The sequence below is a fragment of the Arachis duranensis genome, chromosome 7 (assembly GCF_000817695.3).
Source record: "Arachis duranensis cultivar V14167 chromosome 7, aradu.V14167.gnm2.J7QH, whole genome shotgun sequence".
Taxonomy (NCBI): Eukaryota; Viridiplantae; Streptophyta; class Magnoliopsida; order Fabales; family Fabaceae; genus Arachis; species Arachis duranensis.
In genome coordinates, this window is record NC_029778.3 from 6,197,805 (window position 1) to 6,216,400 (window position 18,596).

Consider the following 18,596-nt stretch of genomic DNA (forward strand, 5'->3'; position numbering starts at 1 on the left):
CATTCAATATTAACAAACTTCAACGGTTTAATAATTATAAATCTTTTAGTTTATGTATAAAATTTGATTCTAAAAAACAATTGATCCTACGGTTTAATAATTATTTTCTATATGTTTCATTTGAATTTGGAATCTCTTATTTGATTTCTATTCTCCCCATTGATACTAATATACTATACTACCTTTTTTTTTATAATTTTCAAAAATATATATAAAAACTAAAAAGATTATATCTTGAAATTAAACTAATTTGAATAACTAATAAGGCATTAATAAAGTAACAATTTATTATACGTTTAGTTTGTATTTTACCACATGCAGTCATGCACGCACTACCATCGTAGCCAACTGCAAACTGGTATACAGATCTGAATTGCCTGATTATGCTGAATTCAAATGCATTATGCGCGAGGCACAATCAAGAAATCGAGCATATATTAGTGCAAGTATAACTCGATAAGATATAATTGTATATAGAACGCAACTTAAAAGTAAAAACTTACATTATCAAACAGCATTGGAAGAATTCCCCCCATAGATATGGATACTACAGTTAGCAAAAGATATTAACATATAAGCAAACCTCTAATGAATTTACAGAAATAGAGGATGAGCAGAGATTCTAGATTACTTAGACCTACGTTGGCATCAATGTAATAAGAGATTGTATAACGTGAAGATCCAAGTTACATGAATAAAGTCTGCAATTTACTTTACTTTACATGGTCGACATCAAACAATGCTCCCAGCCAACCAATTTTATCAGATCACGGATGTCAGATGCACCTAAAATACGAATATTATATTAAAACATACAATAGGCAGAATGAGACTACAGACTAGGACGTTGCACAATTAGTGTGCAAATCATTACAGTCAAACAAGTTACAAAATTAGGATATTATATGAAAAAAAAAAGGGGAAAGTTTTTTCCATCAATGAATAGCAACTCTTATCTTTCATTAGAAAGTTATTAATTTGATATCAAGAAAAGAAAATGGCTGACACTGGAAAAGAAAATAGCTGTAAGTAAACATACAAAGCTTCTAAAATTTGTAGTTTCTTAATGAATACAACAGCAAAACCGGGGGGTCACCACACAGAGAGAGGTTCAAGTGAGAATGGTAGTTTTACGAGTGCAAGGAACAAATTTGAGTCATCAGATTTTTCAACTAGAATGAGACATCGCGTTGCATAGATTCAAATAAATATCAAAAGTGATTAATAAATATTATAAAAATAATTTCAAATACATAAATATGAATACGAATAATAAATTATTTTTTGAAAAGTATATATTTTGAGTTATAGTAGTTTAATTACATAAAAATATAGGTGGTAAACATTTTAAGATTTTATGTAAAGTAATTATTTGTATAATCTCTAAAGTTATCATTACTAATTTATGTTTCAAAAATTAAAACTGCATATATCTATCTTGACAACTATTTTAATAAGTACAAATAAATTGTATTTTTTCATTGTATAGGATTAAAACATAAATATTAAAATAAAATAACATTGAATAACTACCTTAATTTAAATCAATTCAAAGCTACCTTAATTTGAATCAATTCAAAAGTAAACGTTGTATAGACTGAATACAAATTATAATTTTATCTAAATTTGTTATATTTATTGGTGTGTTTTATAATACTATGACAGATAAAATATATTTTTTGTCCTTAATGTTTGTTAAAAGTTTTAAAAATATTCCTAAGTTTTATTTTGTTTCAATTTAGTCTCAAAAAATTTTTATTTGCTTCAACTATATCCCTGACCACTAATTTTTCAAAAAATTTAGGACCAATTTAGCAACAATTTCACAAGATGTCATGCATTATTGCTCGATCAATCCTAAACTTTCTAAAAATTTATATTTGATGTAAATCGAAAACTTCAGGAACAAAATTGAAGCAAACCATATATAGATAGTCAAGATTAAGAATTGTTAAAAAGACCATACGACCAATTAAGAATTAAGAATTCATGCAACTTTAATCTTGACCATTGATGTAAAAGATATAACCCAAATTTATTTCTCTCATAAAAGCACTCCTCTCACTTGGACCTCTCCCTATATACTGTGAGTTAGCTTAGTAGAATACCAATAGGCACTAAGTGCCAACAGAAGGAAAATTTTCCATCCTAGCATGATCAACAGCCGCAGCTGTTATAAAAATGTTTCATGTTATTTTCAAAACCTTTAACTCCATAGCAGAAATGTTGAGGTTCTCTAACCTTATTCAGCATTTTGCATCTGATCATGCTCGATAAATTCTAGAGCATCGTCCTTGGATACAACATTAACACGGCTAACCCGGCTTTTATGCCTTACTCCATAGATCTTGTCAGCAACTTTCACAAGCTCTGGGTAAAATGTTGTTGTGATAAATTGTGTGGTTGAAAAGTCTGCCAGACGGCGGATCATATCTACGGAAGTTAAGGATCCCAAGACAACAATATAAAATGGAATCTTGATATCAGTTAATAAGGCAAGCATAATAATTGTTAAATTTAAATATCACCAAAAGCCCATATCTGAATCTAAACATTTCCCAACTGCCTCCTCCAAAGCACATTGATTGCAAGCATGGATAAATTTGAACTTTATATTATATATCTTCAATAAAAAAAATTATATTTTGAAACAAAAATGTAATTTACAAAGTAATAAAGACTCACCAATGCAACAAGACCAAGGCTAAAATAGACTTCTCCAAATGAAAGGCGAAGCACTGCCCTTTGAAATTCACTTGAAATTGTATTTCTCATGTAAAACTGTAAATTTTAATGTATATGTACCTGCATTTCCCTCTACTAGAAGCACTTAATGCAAGAACTTAACCTGTATCTTGGTGCTTAGGTACGTTTAACAGCAATACTTAAGAGAGAAAACAAACATGAAGGTATTTCCCTGGCCTTTTGAGATGAACCTTAAATGAAAGAAGTTTGAACTATTTTGGATATCAAGAAAAACGTATTGTGTCATTTGATTGATGAATCTCACCTAGTAGGATAAGTCTTTTTAGCTGTCAAAGAACCATGCAAGTAACAGCTTAGTATTTAGAGGAGATGGTCAACAAGATGACTATTATATAAGCACTATAAAATTTTATCGAACCACATATGCAATACAAGTGACTGAGGAATCACAACCAGTTAATTGCCATGAAAATAAGATAGCAAGAGTAATAAAATGGATACTTCCAACAGCAGTTCTGTATTGTGGATCCAGAGCCGCATCAATCTCATCAAATAGATAAAACGGAGCAGGATCACATCGTTGTATGGCAAAGATAAGTGTAAGAGCAACTACAGTCTTTTGACCCCCAGACAACTGCTTCATGGACTGTGTCTTTCCTTGTCCAGTAAAAGAAACCTGCAAGGAATAAACGTGCCAGGAATGTTGAATAATTATAATTATATACCTAAATTGTGTGTAGTATGAAAGCAAAACAGCAGCTTTGGTTTGGACCAATGCTAGACCAATAAATGAACTGGCAAAAACATTTAAATCATAAGTAAAAAGGGCACAGCAGAATGCACTTGCCTTCACTTCCACTCCAATGTACTTTTCTACTCTACCCTCTGGGTTTGCTTCACGAGTACCATCCTCATCATCATCGTGACCACCCTCCTAAGGGAAAGGAATGGATACAAAATATCAATTACAATAACCAAAAACGAAAAAAATAACTTCAATTGAGATAGCTCACTTCTCACAAATTTCACATAAAAAATCGATAATCAAGCACCACACAAGAGAAAGTAAGAAATCACTTTGACATAAAAGCATGATCCTATATAACATGCTAGAAAGCAAGATCCTTTCACAAACCAGATAAAGATTTAACAATCACAAACCTTCTTCTTCATCATAAACAGAAGACCATCACCCCCCGGTACGAGTTCAGAAAACACTTTTTGAAAATGCCAAGCAACACCTTTGAAAGTGCGCTCTATTGATTCATCCTTCCGTTGATCAAGTACAGATATTAGCTCTCTAATTTTCTGCAATTACTCAATGCCAGTGACAGAGAATTCAAATAATTTATTGATGCTGTATAGACCAGTGTCAAAAAAAAAAATGCAAAAGCTGGGTTTGGATGTTTCACATTCAAAATGAACCTTAGTACTGGAATACAACTCACATAAGAAAATAAAAGCAGTCAAAAATATAAAAAGGGGAAAACGTTGTTTCATATATATGTAAGTGGTTAACAACACCTTTTTCAGGGACAAATCAAAATATCACCACCATTTTCTGGGAGAAATGAAAATATCAACAATCAGATGCCATGAAAGATCAGTTGTACCAAATCTTTCAGATGCTATAGTGCAGAACAGGAACTAGCAATGTATATCAAGCATTTAGCTGTCAGGTAATCACCCACCTTAATGTGAATTATAAAGAACCATTTCAACCAAAAGGCCAGACAATTACCTCATCTCCTGCATCAAGTTCAGCTTGCCTTTTCTGAAGTTCCTCTCGTTGTTCTGTAAAATTTATATACTGGTCAAGCGCTTTCTTGTTTACATGACTGAACTGCTGCAGTTGATCATTGCACCTGTGCAACGCTTTATGCAATTCTTTGATATTCCTCCTTTTGTACCTAAGAAGGTGCAATAAAGTTAGCTAAAACCAAACTATAGAGATAACAACAAACTGCAAGGAAATAACCTATAACTGTAACAGCACATATCTTCTGCATTATTTAAAATATGGCAGATTTCTTGATCATTCAAAAGAAAATTAAAAAAATAAAAATAAAAACTTTATTTATGTCCCAAAATTGAAATAAAAAAGAAATGATCATCAAGAAAAGCCTTACGTCTCAAATGCATCTGATGTCAATCGGCCCAGTTCCCTTATTTTCTTTGTATATTCCTCTTCTTTAGCAGAATATATCTTTTTTTTACTCAGCAACTGCTCTAATTCTTTTGTTTCTTCCTGAAGTTTTCTTTCATACTCATCCTCCAAAGACTGCAGACCATAGTCATCATTATTGATGAAGCAAAAACTACTATAGCCAGCAATCAATCTATAAAATTCTGTTTGGTTCATAGACTAGAACAAATTACAAAAGTCCAATTTACTCTTATTTTTTCCATACAAAAAGTTTAGGAAGAAAAGTATAACGATAAAAAATATAATTATGAAAATTTGATAAAAATAAAGAAAGAAAAAATAGAAAATAAATTGTGTTTGTGTCCCTGGACATATCTTATTTGCCAATCACGATTTTGTGTCTTTGTGTCCCTGTTTCAGTGTTCCGTGCCTGTAAACAAACGCAGCCTAAGAAGACTACATACCTTCAACTTATTGATTTCTTCTTTGATCTGTTTAGTTTCCTTTGATCGTGCACTTATACTATCAGAGACTCCTGAGAAAGATAGTGTTGTCAACCATGGAATTATAATGTTTCTTCAAAACATCACGAAAAGAAAAGATTAAATGGAAGTCTCACTTCTAAGCTGCTGCGTTGCATCATCAACTAACAATTTAGCATCGCTAAGTTCCTGCGCCTTCAATCCAGCATTTACACCCAGAGTGTCATCATCAGCAGATGATATTACAGCTTCCAACTCTTGCTTTCTTCTCCTCAGGTTTGTTGTTAGATTAGTTTCCAGCTCCGCTTTCCGTGGTTCCATCTGCAAATCTCAAGTTAGAATAAGGATCTAGCCCTATAAATTATACCAATACAAATACTATCAATTCAATAACCTCGATACGATCAGTCTTGCATGCAACAAGCTGCTCTTTAAGTTCCTTGATTTCAGGATTCAAATCAGACAAAAGCTTCTTTTCCTCTGGTGTTAAATGGTCAATTAGTTCCGTGCCCATCTCGGCTGTTTTCATTGCCATACTAGCCTTAAGCTGTTCAATCTGATTCTGGACATCAAGAAGTGACTTTTCCTACAAGCCATTAAGGAAAAACTTAAAAATTATTGACACTAAAATTTCCACAGCCAACTTCCAACAGAAAAGAAACTCCAAGGGGATCATCTTGTATAATATAGAAATATAATAACACCTTTTTTGAAAGTGCCTTAGAAATCAATTGCTTCTGCTTGTTAGCATTTGCAATGTCCTGCTTAAATTGTTCCATTTCTGATTTTCCATGAGCACACTCAGCCTCGATCTTCTGCTGCTCGGAAACAAGTTCAGTGATCTTTTGGTCTATCTGTGAGGTTAGTTCAGTGGAAACAAAACTATTGGAGGTTGGAAACAAATATACCATGACAAAGAAAAGCATGTACATTGAAAAAACATAGGTGTCACTATAAAAGTTTCAATAAAATATAGAGCAAAATAATTATCTAAGCAAAATCAATCATTGTCAACAAACAACAAAATCAATAATAATAAAAAAAAAAATCAATGACTTTAGATAATAAGAGTTCAAAAATCATTAAAATCCACTTAAGGGCTATGGAACCAACCAAGTGCAGTCACACACGCGTTGTCCAACTATTCACGGGGAGAGGGGAAAAAATCCAGATATAATCTTATTTTCTAAAACTTTCTTGACAAAGGTCTTTACAATTTTATACACCAATGCAACTTCATCCACTAAATCATTACTCTAAGAAAGCAACATGAATATTCAAGAGAAACCAGAAATCTAAATGACAAAGAATGATGAATTTACTGTTTGAAGTTAACCAAATTATTAAGTTAATGCCTTCCTTCCTCCTAACCTTTGGAGCTACTTTTCTCTTTTGGGAGAAAGAATATCATAAGAAAAGAATGAAACAAAAAGATAGGATGAAAAGAGATCTCCTTACTGGTGCAAAAATAGACCCAAGTAAAAACTATGAGTGAATCAGCACAAAAAAATAAATAAATAAATAAAGGATTTCATTTATTAAAACATATAAATATTAAAGGATATCTTGCAGGTCAGATCTAACTTTCATCAATTCCTCCTCTTTTGAGTGAATTTCATCTTCATTTTGCTTAATGATATTCATAAACTTCAATTTTGATCGTCTGTGATCATAAAATCCTCCCGTCATACTACCTTTCCTGCTAACTTGATCACCTGTAATTAAGCACACAGCTTATAGTCAAAGGCAAAACACACAGCCAGGCCATATCATGTAGACAAGCCATGTAAAGCATTTCCACACCAACCATCCAGTGTTATGCAGTCAAGACCATCAATCCTGGCAACCCTTGAAGCCACATCCAAATTCTTGCAAACAACTGTCCGGGCAAATACCTAAGAAATATCAGAAGTGATGAGGGAAATCAATCCATCAATATAGTCAAGAAGATAGTATCACCAGCCACAGACAAAAAACTTATAATTAGAAGTTTACAACCCTTTAGCAAATTGCTCCTGAGCATGTATTAACTTGTGTAAATAAAAGTTAACATCTGTTGTAGAAGCTAACCTGACTGAATGCAGGGTTATAGTCATGTTTAAAATTCAATTTCTTTAAGAGGGGGATGACATCAGAACTGTGGGGATAAGTAATGCGTGGTGCCCTCACTCTGTTAAGTGGGATAAATGTAACTCGTCCACCTTTATGTGCGTTAAGATGTCTAATTATCTGGGTTGACGTGTCATCATTTTCAACAACCACATGGAATAAGCTGTTTAAACAAATATATTAAAAGGAAAATGTTAAATTGCATGTACAAGTGAATTGAAACCTGTAAGGAGATCATAGCCTAAGAAGAATGACCAGCACTTCAAAAGGATTGAACAAGTGAAAGCTTTGCATGTTCCAACACAAAATCCATTTCAATCACACCAACATAACATAGAGAAAAATACACACTAGAATGCTACAGTTTGCATAGCCTATATTTCAAACGAAATATAAGGGAGAAATGACCTGTTTCCTGCAGTAACTTCAACTGCTGTGAAGAATTTCTCTTCACAATTCAGCAACTCAATGATTGGACCATAAACGCCAGAAATGTTATACTCCCTGCAGATTTTCCGAACTGAGTTCATCCCCCTTCTGACATCCTGAACATAAAGGAGTGTCAAGTATGGTGATAGAAAAAATGGCAACCTCTCACTAGAGTAAGTTTATAGAAATAAAATCATGACAGAACATCCCTGAACTGGACAGATAACAGCATCTTCCACTGCATTCCCAGATGCTAAGTACTATCCATTGTTAAATGTCCAATTAGATTGAAACATCAGCAGAGAACATCATATATAATTACAAAGGATTTTATTACCAACACAATAAAACTCCATAGACATACATGGAAAGGAGTATATATATATATATATATATAATTCTTAATAATCCCCCTTTCTATTTTTAAAGTCCATTCTTGATGGTTCGTTTTAGTACTGCATAACCTAAAGGACAGAAACCAGGAAGTACTTATTCTTTCAAGTCCTTTCCTTTTATATTATAAAAGAGCAAACTCTGCCCATGTTACACAGCTGGTCCTAAGCCCGGATAAAAGAGGATCGTTGTGACCACATAAAAACTGTCAAATCTTCATGACATAGACCATTATTATGAAACAGCAGTAAACTCATTAATCCAAATAAATTGAAGGTTCCTCACCACAGAACAGAACCACTTGATACTTTCTTGAAGTTACATATAAATTCTCTAAGTAATGTTGAGCTGCAATGTATATATAATATATATAGCAAGATCCCCTAAACAGAAAGCAGTTTATAAGATTTTAAGGACAAAGATCTGTATATGTGGTAACAGTTAGCCTAAGTCAGGCAGTATACGTAAGTGATTCTATATTTATACCCCAAATTAGCACCAACGCAGCAACACCTGTGTAAGTGATTCTAAAGTTATACACTAAATTAGCACATACGTACCACACACATAGTGAAAGATGGAAAATCCCAGATTTACTGTAACATTTCTTGAGAATCTAAAAGTACTCAGAAGTCAGAAGTGAGATGATAAATAAGCAAGAAAGAAAAAACACTCACACCGGTAATTGCGTGATCAAGGCTCTTTTCAGCCTTCTCAACTTCAGCTCTCAGCTTATCAATTTCAGCAGTAAGTGTATTTTCTTTGTCCCATAAGGACCTACAAGACAAAAATTTAAAATCACAAGTAATATCTTTGTCACTCTGTAAAGTAACCAATAATAACATTTATTCTATCTAAAATATTATGTAGGTTTCACTACTTAGTCCTTATAGTTTACTCAAATTTTCAGTTAGATCTTTGCAAGCCATTTTTGTTTTAGAAAAAATAATACGAATTATTCTTAGAATATTTCTTTTATTTGATGTAGGATGAATTGTGGAATATTTTGTAAGCGAATATTCCATGAGTATTGAGTTTTTTTTTTAAGATAACCAATTGTAAATTGCAAACTTTTAATCTATAAAGACCTAACAAAAAATTCCATAAAACTATAAAGTCCAACAGAATTCGTAAACCTAATATTCATTCCTTTATCCCAGAAAATATATAAACAACGCAAAAAAAGATATACATACTTCCTCTTATCCTGCAACTTATCTCTTTGAACTTTATATTTATTAAACCCTTGCCGTGACTGGTCAATGTGAGATTGCAAAGTAGTAATCTGAGATCTACATTTCTCAATGGTCTCATCACAGCCATCCAGTTCACCTTTAAGACGACCAATTTCCTCCAAGAGCATTTTTTCCTGTCCCGAAACAACCACCAAAAATAAATAAATAAACAAAGAAAGAGAAACAACATATGATGATAAATAGACAGCATAGCTCAATGAAATTCATAAATACAAATCTAGCAGCCTGATAAAAAGTAGGTGCCTTGATGTATTTAAAATAAAAGAAAAATGGAAGTCAAGGCTCATTATAGCACATAAAGAAAAATTGGCACTTGCCTGCCCTGAGTTTGAGGAAAGCACTCGTTCAAGATCTTCTATCTCCTTGCGAAGCCACTTGTCACGAGCAGCTTTACTCGAAAACTGGGTTGCACGCCCTTGCTTTTGGTAGAGTATACTGAGCTGTTTCTCACGCTCCATTATTCTGATTTATAACAAAATATTTTTTTATTTATTTGGGAAAAAACACAGTTGAGGTTGTTGCATGTTCTCTACAAACACAAAACAACTTACCCTTGCTTTACTAGAGAAAATTTCTGCAAGAATGATGAGGACAAACAATATTTCATTATCTTCTCTAAAATTAGTTCTTTAAAGATATAGAATGAAATTATAAATAGGCAACAGAATGATATTAAAAACATATCATCTCAAAAACACTAATATGTACATTCAGAGAGCGTTGCATCCAATTATATTATTCAACTGCAACTTTAGACACCCACAACCATAGCTTACCGCTTGGTGATTTCTTTTTCTTCCATAACTTGTTCCTCATACATAGGTCTGATTCTCTCCAGCTCATCATTTGAATCTTGAATGTTTCTTTCAAGTATCTTCAGTTGTCTTGCAGCATCTTCCTGAAAGCAGGTAGATGAGAACAGATCTTGGACAAACCATCCCATCAAAAACAAGTCAAACAAGTAATCAACCATCATAGTGATACCTTTGCTCGAATATTTCCAGTAATCTTCTCTTGTAGGTCCTTGACATCAAGCTCAAGCTCTGTGTGCTTCTTTAAAGCCTTTGTTCGTCTCTTTTCTATACTTTCTTTCTCTTTGTTAGAGTTTTGAAGTTCTTTTGCAACATCTTTCAATGTATTCTCTAAATCTTTGATTTTCTCATGGGCATCAAGCACATCATTATACTTTTTTGCAGATGTTTCAGAAACCTTGGCTCGAGCTTCTTCTATCTAAAACAAAGTGACAAGCATTCAACTACAGGCATCAAAATCCAATATTTCAAAATTCTAGAGGAGAAATCAAATAGGGTTTCTTCAAAAGCAAATCTAATCAATAGAACACAATAAGTAATCATGAATAAACTTATAGATACAGTAAAATTTAACATAGACAACCTCCATAAGTTTATGTTGAGCATCTTGGACTTCTTTGCTATAAATAGCATATTCCAAAGATTTTCTCTGCTTGTCAAGCTGCTGATATTTCCGTAGTTCCTCTTTCTCCTCATCCAATTCCTTCAACCTCTCATCTAGATACTGTACAACTTGAATTATTTGCTTTCTTTTGTTACCTATCAAACAGAAAAATTCTGGTTGATAAGAACTCAATGACAAGAATAATGAATAACATAAACCAAAAGCCTTAAAATTAACTAATTAAACAGAAAAACATGCCAGTTTCCTGCATAATTTTCAGACTTTCACGACGTCTCTCCTCATAAACTCTAGTACCACCAATTTCTTTCAATAAATCCAGTCGTTCTGAGTCTTTCATCAATGTTAGTGACGATATCTATGCAACAATAAGAAACAAAAAATCAAGAACTCTATCCAGCTCACGGTTTACCATATATTTATATTTATATGTAACATCTGACGAAGAATCTTATCAAAATGAAACACACATTTAGGCACCCCCACCATGCACCAATACCTTTCCTTGCTGCACAACATAGTAAGGATTTGAGCGAGAGAACCCAGCACTTTCCAGTAAATTAATCACTTCAGTTTTTCTGCAGATCATTTATCATTTTCTTTAGGAGCAGAGGGAAATAGTCATTTGGCTAAGCAGTATAAACCAGAATATTTCATTTTCCACTGAAGGCAAAAGTGAACGCCAAAACACACGCACTAATATGTTAATAAATTCTACTCACGTTATGTGTTTTCCATCTAAAAAATACTCATCCTTCTTCAAACCAATAGTCCGGCGCAAACGCACTTCCTCCTTGTCAACCTATTCAGCAGCAAAGATAGATGCCAAGATTTCAAACAAAATTATTGCCAATCGTATCCATATTCTATAAAAACAAAAATCACTAGAGTCTTGAGCAATTCTGAAGCAATGGAGAAATTACATCACCCTATCGATGCTGAAGCATTTAAAAAAAAGGATTTCCATATGACTTTAAAAAAATACAATTATAAGAATCACATCAAAACTTAGGTAGTTTTTCAAAAATTGAAAGAGAGAATACCCAGAGTACTTTGTGAATCAAATGACTCAGAGCAAGCAGAAAGTATTTAACATCATTTTAAAGTATGTAAATTAAATAACTAAAAGAGGCAATAAACAGAAAGAAACTGCACTCATCTTGCAATCACAAATTTATTTAGTGAAAACAAAACCTTTATGTTATTACTCATTAACTCATTTGCCAAAAATGGGTTGAACAGCATTACCCATAATATGCATTCATTAGATGAGAACACACAAATATCCAACACATTGTTGCACTTAAAGCAATTAAGAAATGCCATGTTAAAAATATTAAAAAGGCAACTTGTTAGCAGAATTCCATATGAATATTTCTAACAAGAATATTAAAAAGGCTCTATAGAATTATCTTTCTAATAAGAAACAGAAGTACCCAAAGAAAGCTACTTTTCCATAATCCATCACCATGGCATTCGCACGATCTGTTATATACTTTTTAGACAACAAAAGATGAAAATAGCATAGAAAAGGATGAATAATAAAAAAAAAATTACCGGAATACGGTTGTCTGAATTGTCAAACACAATCTCCACAAATGCAGATACAACCTGGTGCCCAGCCCCTTCCTGTACAGAGAATAAATCAACAAAGCATGCCCAGGTTCTAAAATTGAATAATAAAACATCGGAACCAGCAGTAGGAATGAAGAAATATGCACAATGCCATACATGGAGTAATGAATGTCGATCCTCATTGCGTAGGTTCTGATAGAGATCACTCAACACAAAACGAATGGCTACATATGGAAACACAACTTTTTATTAAAAATAAAAGATTCACAAATCAAATGTCGAAGATAAATTTCAGTTGCATTCCAAAGAATAGATCACTGTCACCAAATTAATGTAATAGAGGCAAAAGAATGGCTGTTTCCATACCATGGAAAAAGTTTGACTTCCCGGATCCATTAGCACCAACTACAAAATAAATAATTAAACAAATAAATAAGATATTAATAATGTTACCAACTAATTTCTCTCTTATCTCTATCTATACACACAAATACACACACAAGTTCTGACTAATGAGAGCAATCAACAGTTTCTTTGTTTTATATTCTTAATTCTAAATCTTAAAGCTAAAAGAATTCTAAAGGATTGAACAATTTTACCTATAATTTGACAAGTCTTTAATCTTATTCTAAATCTCAATTGAAGAAGTAGGGCAATCCTCCATGGAAAGTGTGATCATTTTCAGTTATTTGGCATTATAGCTGCGGATGATACAAGGATTTTTAAAATATGCCCATGGCAAATTTTGGGCCTGCCGTCATACGAGTGACGCAACACCATGGAAATCACGGGAGCCACAATGGCCGCAACGTCATGGTGGAATGGATCCGGGTGTGATCTTTTGCATTTGGAGGGTTGTTTATGTGTTTTCAAATACCCTAAAAGTTTAATTTACCAAGCTAACGTTCTCCCCCTTTCCTTTTCCACTCTACACGAAGTCACAAACCCACTCAACTAGAAAATCTCTTCCCTCTCTGCTCTCCCTCCCTCCCTCACTCCCTCTTTGCTGCTGAAGGACCTGCCGACAGCATCCTTCCCGTGTGCCACCACCGGTTGGCTGGCTCTCCTTCATTCTCCAATCTGCTTCCTTTTTTATTTTTACAATTTGAACTATTTTTTCCTATTTTGAACCCTAAATTCTTTGTTTTTTCATTCTAAACCCCATTTTTTCTCTTCTCAATTTCTCACCCCTCAATCTTTGTTATTTTCTATTCTGAACCCTCAATTGGCATCTGCTGCTTAGTTTATATTAATAATATTATTATTTGTCATTTTGTCATTAATTTTAGTTTTTCAGATCTATTGTTATTATTGAATAAACAGTTTCATATTATTGATAAAATTTATTCTTTTTAACGTATCCACCATTTCCGCCACAACTATCCACTAAAACTTTATGCCGGCCTTTTACCACCCTTCCATGATCCTCCATCGAAAACTTTGGAAGACATAGGAGTATTGTCAAGCAAACCCAATAGATCTCTTTCAATTGAAGTTTTTTTCTATCCAAAACTAGATGGAAGAAGGAAAGAAGTTCACAATAAGAAAAACAAAAAGTACTTCCCATCTTGCTTATGGCACTCATTGGAGCAGCTATTAAGGTTAGCTTCCATGGTTTTGGGAGATGAAGAGGCTAAACTTTTATCACAATCTGCTATGCCACAATACAAAGAAGTTGGCTAAAGTTAAAATTTAAATGTACTTTCTTGAAGAGAATCCTGTGACACGTCACTTTATTTGGGGTAAGATTCAGCCACTTGCATATATGATATATCTAGAGCAAATCTTATGGAAGTTTCTCTAAAGGACATGTTTAGGGATTGGCAAGTTTGTTTCGGTTTTTTACCCATCTAGCTTTCGTTTGTAATTCTTCGCCCTTGATTTTTGTAGTTTTAATGTTTTCCCTCTTAAAAAAACCATTATGATATCACTAATAGGATTTTACTGAAACTAATGCCTATCAAGCCATGAGAATATTTTCTTGGAAAGAAAATTCACCAAAACATATCATGACTACAACATATTGCCTCAAAATGTAATTTGTTGAGTTGCGACTACAACATATCATGATTGACATAGCCAATTGACTGTTGGTTTCACATTTATAAACCCCAAAGAATAGCTTGGACAAAAGCTACAACAGAGAAGCCTTTAAAGCCATGGTTTACAAGGTTACCAAACAACAAACCAAGTAATCGTGCATTTTAAAGGATTTTCCAGAATAAATGGTAGAAAGCATCTAAAAAGGTATTTTAGAAATTATTACCAACACAATTAACTTTAGGACTGAAAGGCTCTGTTGCAATTTGCTCTTTGTAACTCTTAAAACCTTCAATCACAACCTAGAAAACAATCCAAAAATGCATCAAACATCCATTTGGCAAGGAACCAATTTCAAGCAAAGAAATTATGTAGTATGTCCAGAAGAGGAGCACTGCAGGCTTTGTAACAAGAAGACATAATTTAACCAATTCTACCAATTTTGATTACACCATAACTCCATAAGTAATAAATAATAAATAATTCACATCCCAAGGGACATTACCTGCTTAATGTACATGTTGAAACTGACGTAACCGTACCTACGATAATTAAGCAAACAATCCATAAGCATCCATCAAATTAGGAAAAAAAAAACATTTATATGCATTCTTTGGTCACAGCAGAAGTGCACGCACAAAATGAGAAAAAAGTTACCATCACAAGAGAATTCAAAATCCACTTGCTTCATATCGAGCATTCACACACCCAAGTGAAGCTAAAGCTTAATTACTTTACTAAACCAATTTTCGAAAAAAAAAATCAGGAACGAAAACACTAAAAAAAATTTAAAAAAACTACACGGATGCTCTCGTATTCAAGCACCAAACATAGAAATCCGAGTAATATTTACCTCGTGAACCTTTTTAGGATTTCAAAAATTTTTCAGAAAATTGAAAGAAAAAAAAAGAAAGACAGAGCGAAAACGCATTAGCAGACTAAGAAGAGGAAGTATAGGGAGTCAAGGAGTATCTATACAACATACAATGTGTATAATTGTGGTTTAGAGATGTTCGATTCAGTAGCGTATCAGATGTTTATTATTCTGGTACTCGAATGGTTATTTTAGATAACATGAGTGTATTATATTTGAAAAATTAATAGTATTTTATTCTGAATATTCATTTTAGTATTTTATTTGATGTTCATTTTTTAACTCATTATACCAAATAAACAATTCATTATATGCATTGTATAAATATTTCGTTGGCTTCCTAACGGAATTCGACTAAGAATCATGTTACGAATTAGTTGCAACTTTATGGATGAAAAATGAATTGGAGAATTGCAGAGAGAGTTAGTTACCTGGCGCACCTTAGCCTACTTTTTCGATGGGAACGTGGAAGAAGCGGAAAAAAAAAGAAGCGGCAAAAATTGGGATATTTTTCGGTTTTTGTTTGTAGGGTTATACTATGTATATATTAAAATTAGCTAAGTCAACTATTAATATAAAACAAATGTTGAAATATAAATACATATTAAAAATAAATTAAATCACACATATATTTATACATAAATACATTAATGACAAATTTTAATGATTGATTTTCATGTACAAATAGCATTTTTTTGTTTTTAATACAGAATTAAAAAAGAAAGTCACAATCAATACAATTTTATCTAGAAAAATAATATCAATATATTTTTAAAAAATATCATTCTTTGTATATTGAAATTTAAAATATTATAAGACACTAATTTGAATATCATATTTGTTAATAAAATTTAATTTTTATATATTATTAGTATAAATAATTAGGATAAATTACATATGTAAATTGATTGAGAATCAAAATTATGTAGATGTCCTAAACTGAATTGTAAATAGAATCAATTGGATTCGATTTAGTATATATATTGTACCCGTAGTAAATAGAATCAACTTGATTTGATTTACTACTGTATAGCACACATACTAAATTGAATCAGCTTTTGATTCGTTTATTTATTATTCATTGACTTTAAAATATAAATGTCAATAAAAAAATATCTCTTATTTGTATTCAACTAAAATATCAAACAAATTAAAACGAATAATAATAAAAATTAAAATTTTGTATTTTAGTTTAAATTCAAAACAGAATAATAAATAATTTCTAAAAATTCGTTAAAAAATATCATTTGACTCATTAATATCTAAAGAATTATTATGAGACTTTTGATATTGAAAAATTTAATATAAAGCCCTCAAGATGATATAGGAGTTAAAACTTATGATTTTTCTAGGAATAACAGATAGTTATATAATATAAAAATGCCAACTATTAATAGTAAATCGAATAAACTTACTATTAGGTATAACATATACATATTAAATCAAATCTAATTTATTCCATTTACGTAGAGAGTCAAACAAAATATGCAAGTAATCAAATTTAGTTTAGGATATTAACATAATTTTAACTTTCTATTAATTTACTCTAATAATTAAATATAAAATTTTTTAAAATATTAATACATTAAAAAAAGGGCAAAACACTAAAATAAGCCAATGGGAAGAAATTTTTACGTAAATCCGCTAAACCAAAATTTAGTTCATGAATCAACCAATGCATATTTATATGTCGAATCAATTAGATTCGAACTCAATCTACACATAATTCGAATCATATTGCTTCGAATTATACACAAAACTCACACACACACTAATTCGAATCAACTTGATTCGAATTACACACATAAAATAATTCGAATCAAGTTGATTCGAATTACACCCTGATTTATTAAAAAAATTAATGATTTATTAAAAAATTTATTTCCATCCAAAATAATTAAAAAATATATTTTATTCTATACAAAATAATTTTAAAAAATGGCTTAAAAGATGTTATGAGTACTATAAAAGTTTGTAATATTCTAGTGATTTAGGTAAATACATGATAAAAATATATTTTCTTTAATTTCTAAATTATTAATGTCCTAAGTCATTGCAAATTTTTATAGTACTCCTAACATCTTTTAAGCCATTTTTAAATTATTTTGCATAGAATAAAATATTTTTTGTGGTATAATTAAAATAAATTTATTAAAAAGTATTCATGAGCTATCAAGAATGGGCAGAAGAGTATTGTATAGAATTCGAATTGCTCACCATATACTTCGAATTAGAGTGATTGAACTTTCCCATGCGTAATTCGAATCATGTAATATCTCACCATATAATTTAAAAAAATTTATTAAAAAATATTCATGAGCTATTAAAAATGGACAAAAGAGTATTATATGGAATTTGAATTGATAGCTCATTAATATTTAAAAAAAAGTCTCGTAATTAAATATTTTGTTAGATTTTTTTTAATACATGGAATAAAATATATATTTTTTTAATTTTAAATTATTATTTTTTAATAAATTATTAATTTTTGTATGTGTGTAATTCGAATCAAGTTGATTCGAATTAGTGTGTGTGAATTTTGTGTATAATTCGAAGCAATATGATTCGAATTATGTGTAGATTGAGTTCGAATCTAATTGATTCGAACTACATATAAACATGCATTGGTTGATTAATGAACTAAATTTTGGTTTGGCGGATTTACGTAAAAATTTCTTCTCCTTGGCTTATTTTAGTGTTTTGCCCTTAAAAAAATGGGTATGTCTAAAACGAACACAACCATTATGTGCTTATTGAATGAGCCACACTTATATAGACCATTAGATTTTATTAGATGAAGATCAAATGCTAATATAAAACAAGAACATTGATGGACTCTAATAAATATAGAATATCCTAGTACATAAATAAATGCTTTAAATGGTAATACTTTAATATACAATACTTTAAACGGCAACAAAATCTTTTATTCTTAAATAATTAAATATAAAATATATGAGTATTTTTTATTTATTAAAATTAATTATTGCAAAAAAAAGTATAATATTAAAAAATTATATTAAAATAATAATTTAAACTATAACTAACATAAAAATATAAAATAATTAAAATTTTATTTTATATTACTTGACAAATAATTAAATTATTATATTTAAAATTTATTAACTAACTAAGTTTATTAAATATATTAT

General features: G+C 31.2%; 1 protein-coding gene across 1 annotated transcript in view; it reads right to left on the reverse strand.

Annotated features, from left to right (window-relative positions):
* Positions 1-517: 517 nt before the first annotated feature.
* Positions 518-18,596, reverse strand: part of LOC107496773 (structural maintenance of chromosomes protein 3) — a 56,814-nt gene continuing 38,735 nt past the window's right edge. Inside the window, exons 26-31 of the mRNA XM_052251886.1 lie at positions 4,448-4,571; positions 3,868-4,014; positions 3,554-3,640; positions 3,208-3,382; positions 2,242-2,433; positions 518-786 (exon numbers count right to left, since the gene is read on the reverse strand). Coding sequence (XP_052107846.1) covers positions 2,243-2,433; positions 3,208-3,382; positions 3,554-3,640; positions 3,868-4,014; positions 4,448-4,571 — 724 coding nt within the window. The 3' untranslated portion in view covers positions 518-786; position 2,242. The remainder of the gene's footprint in view (positions 787-2,241; positions 2,434-3,207; positions 3,383-3,553; positions 3,641-3,867; positions 4,015-4,447; positions 4,572-18,596) is intronic.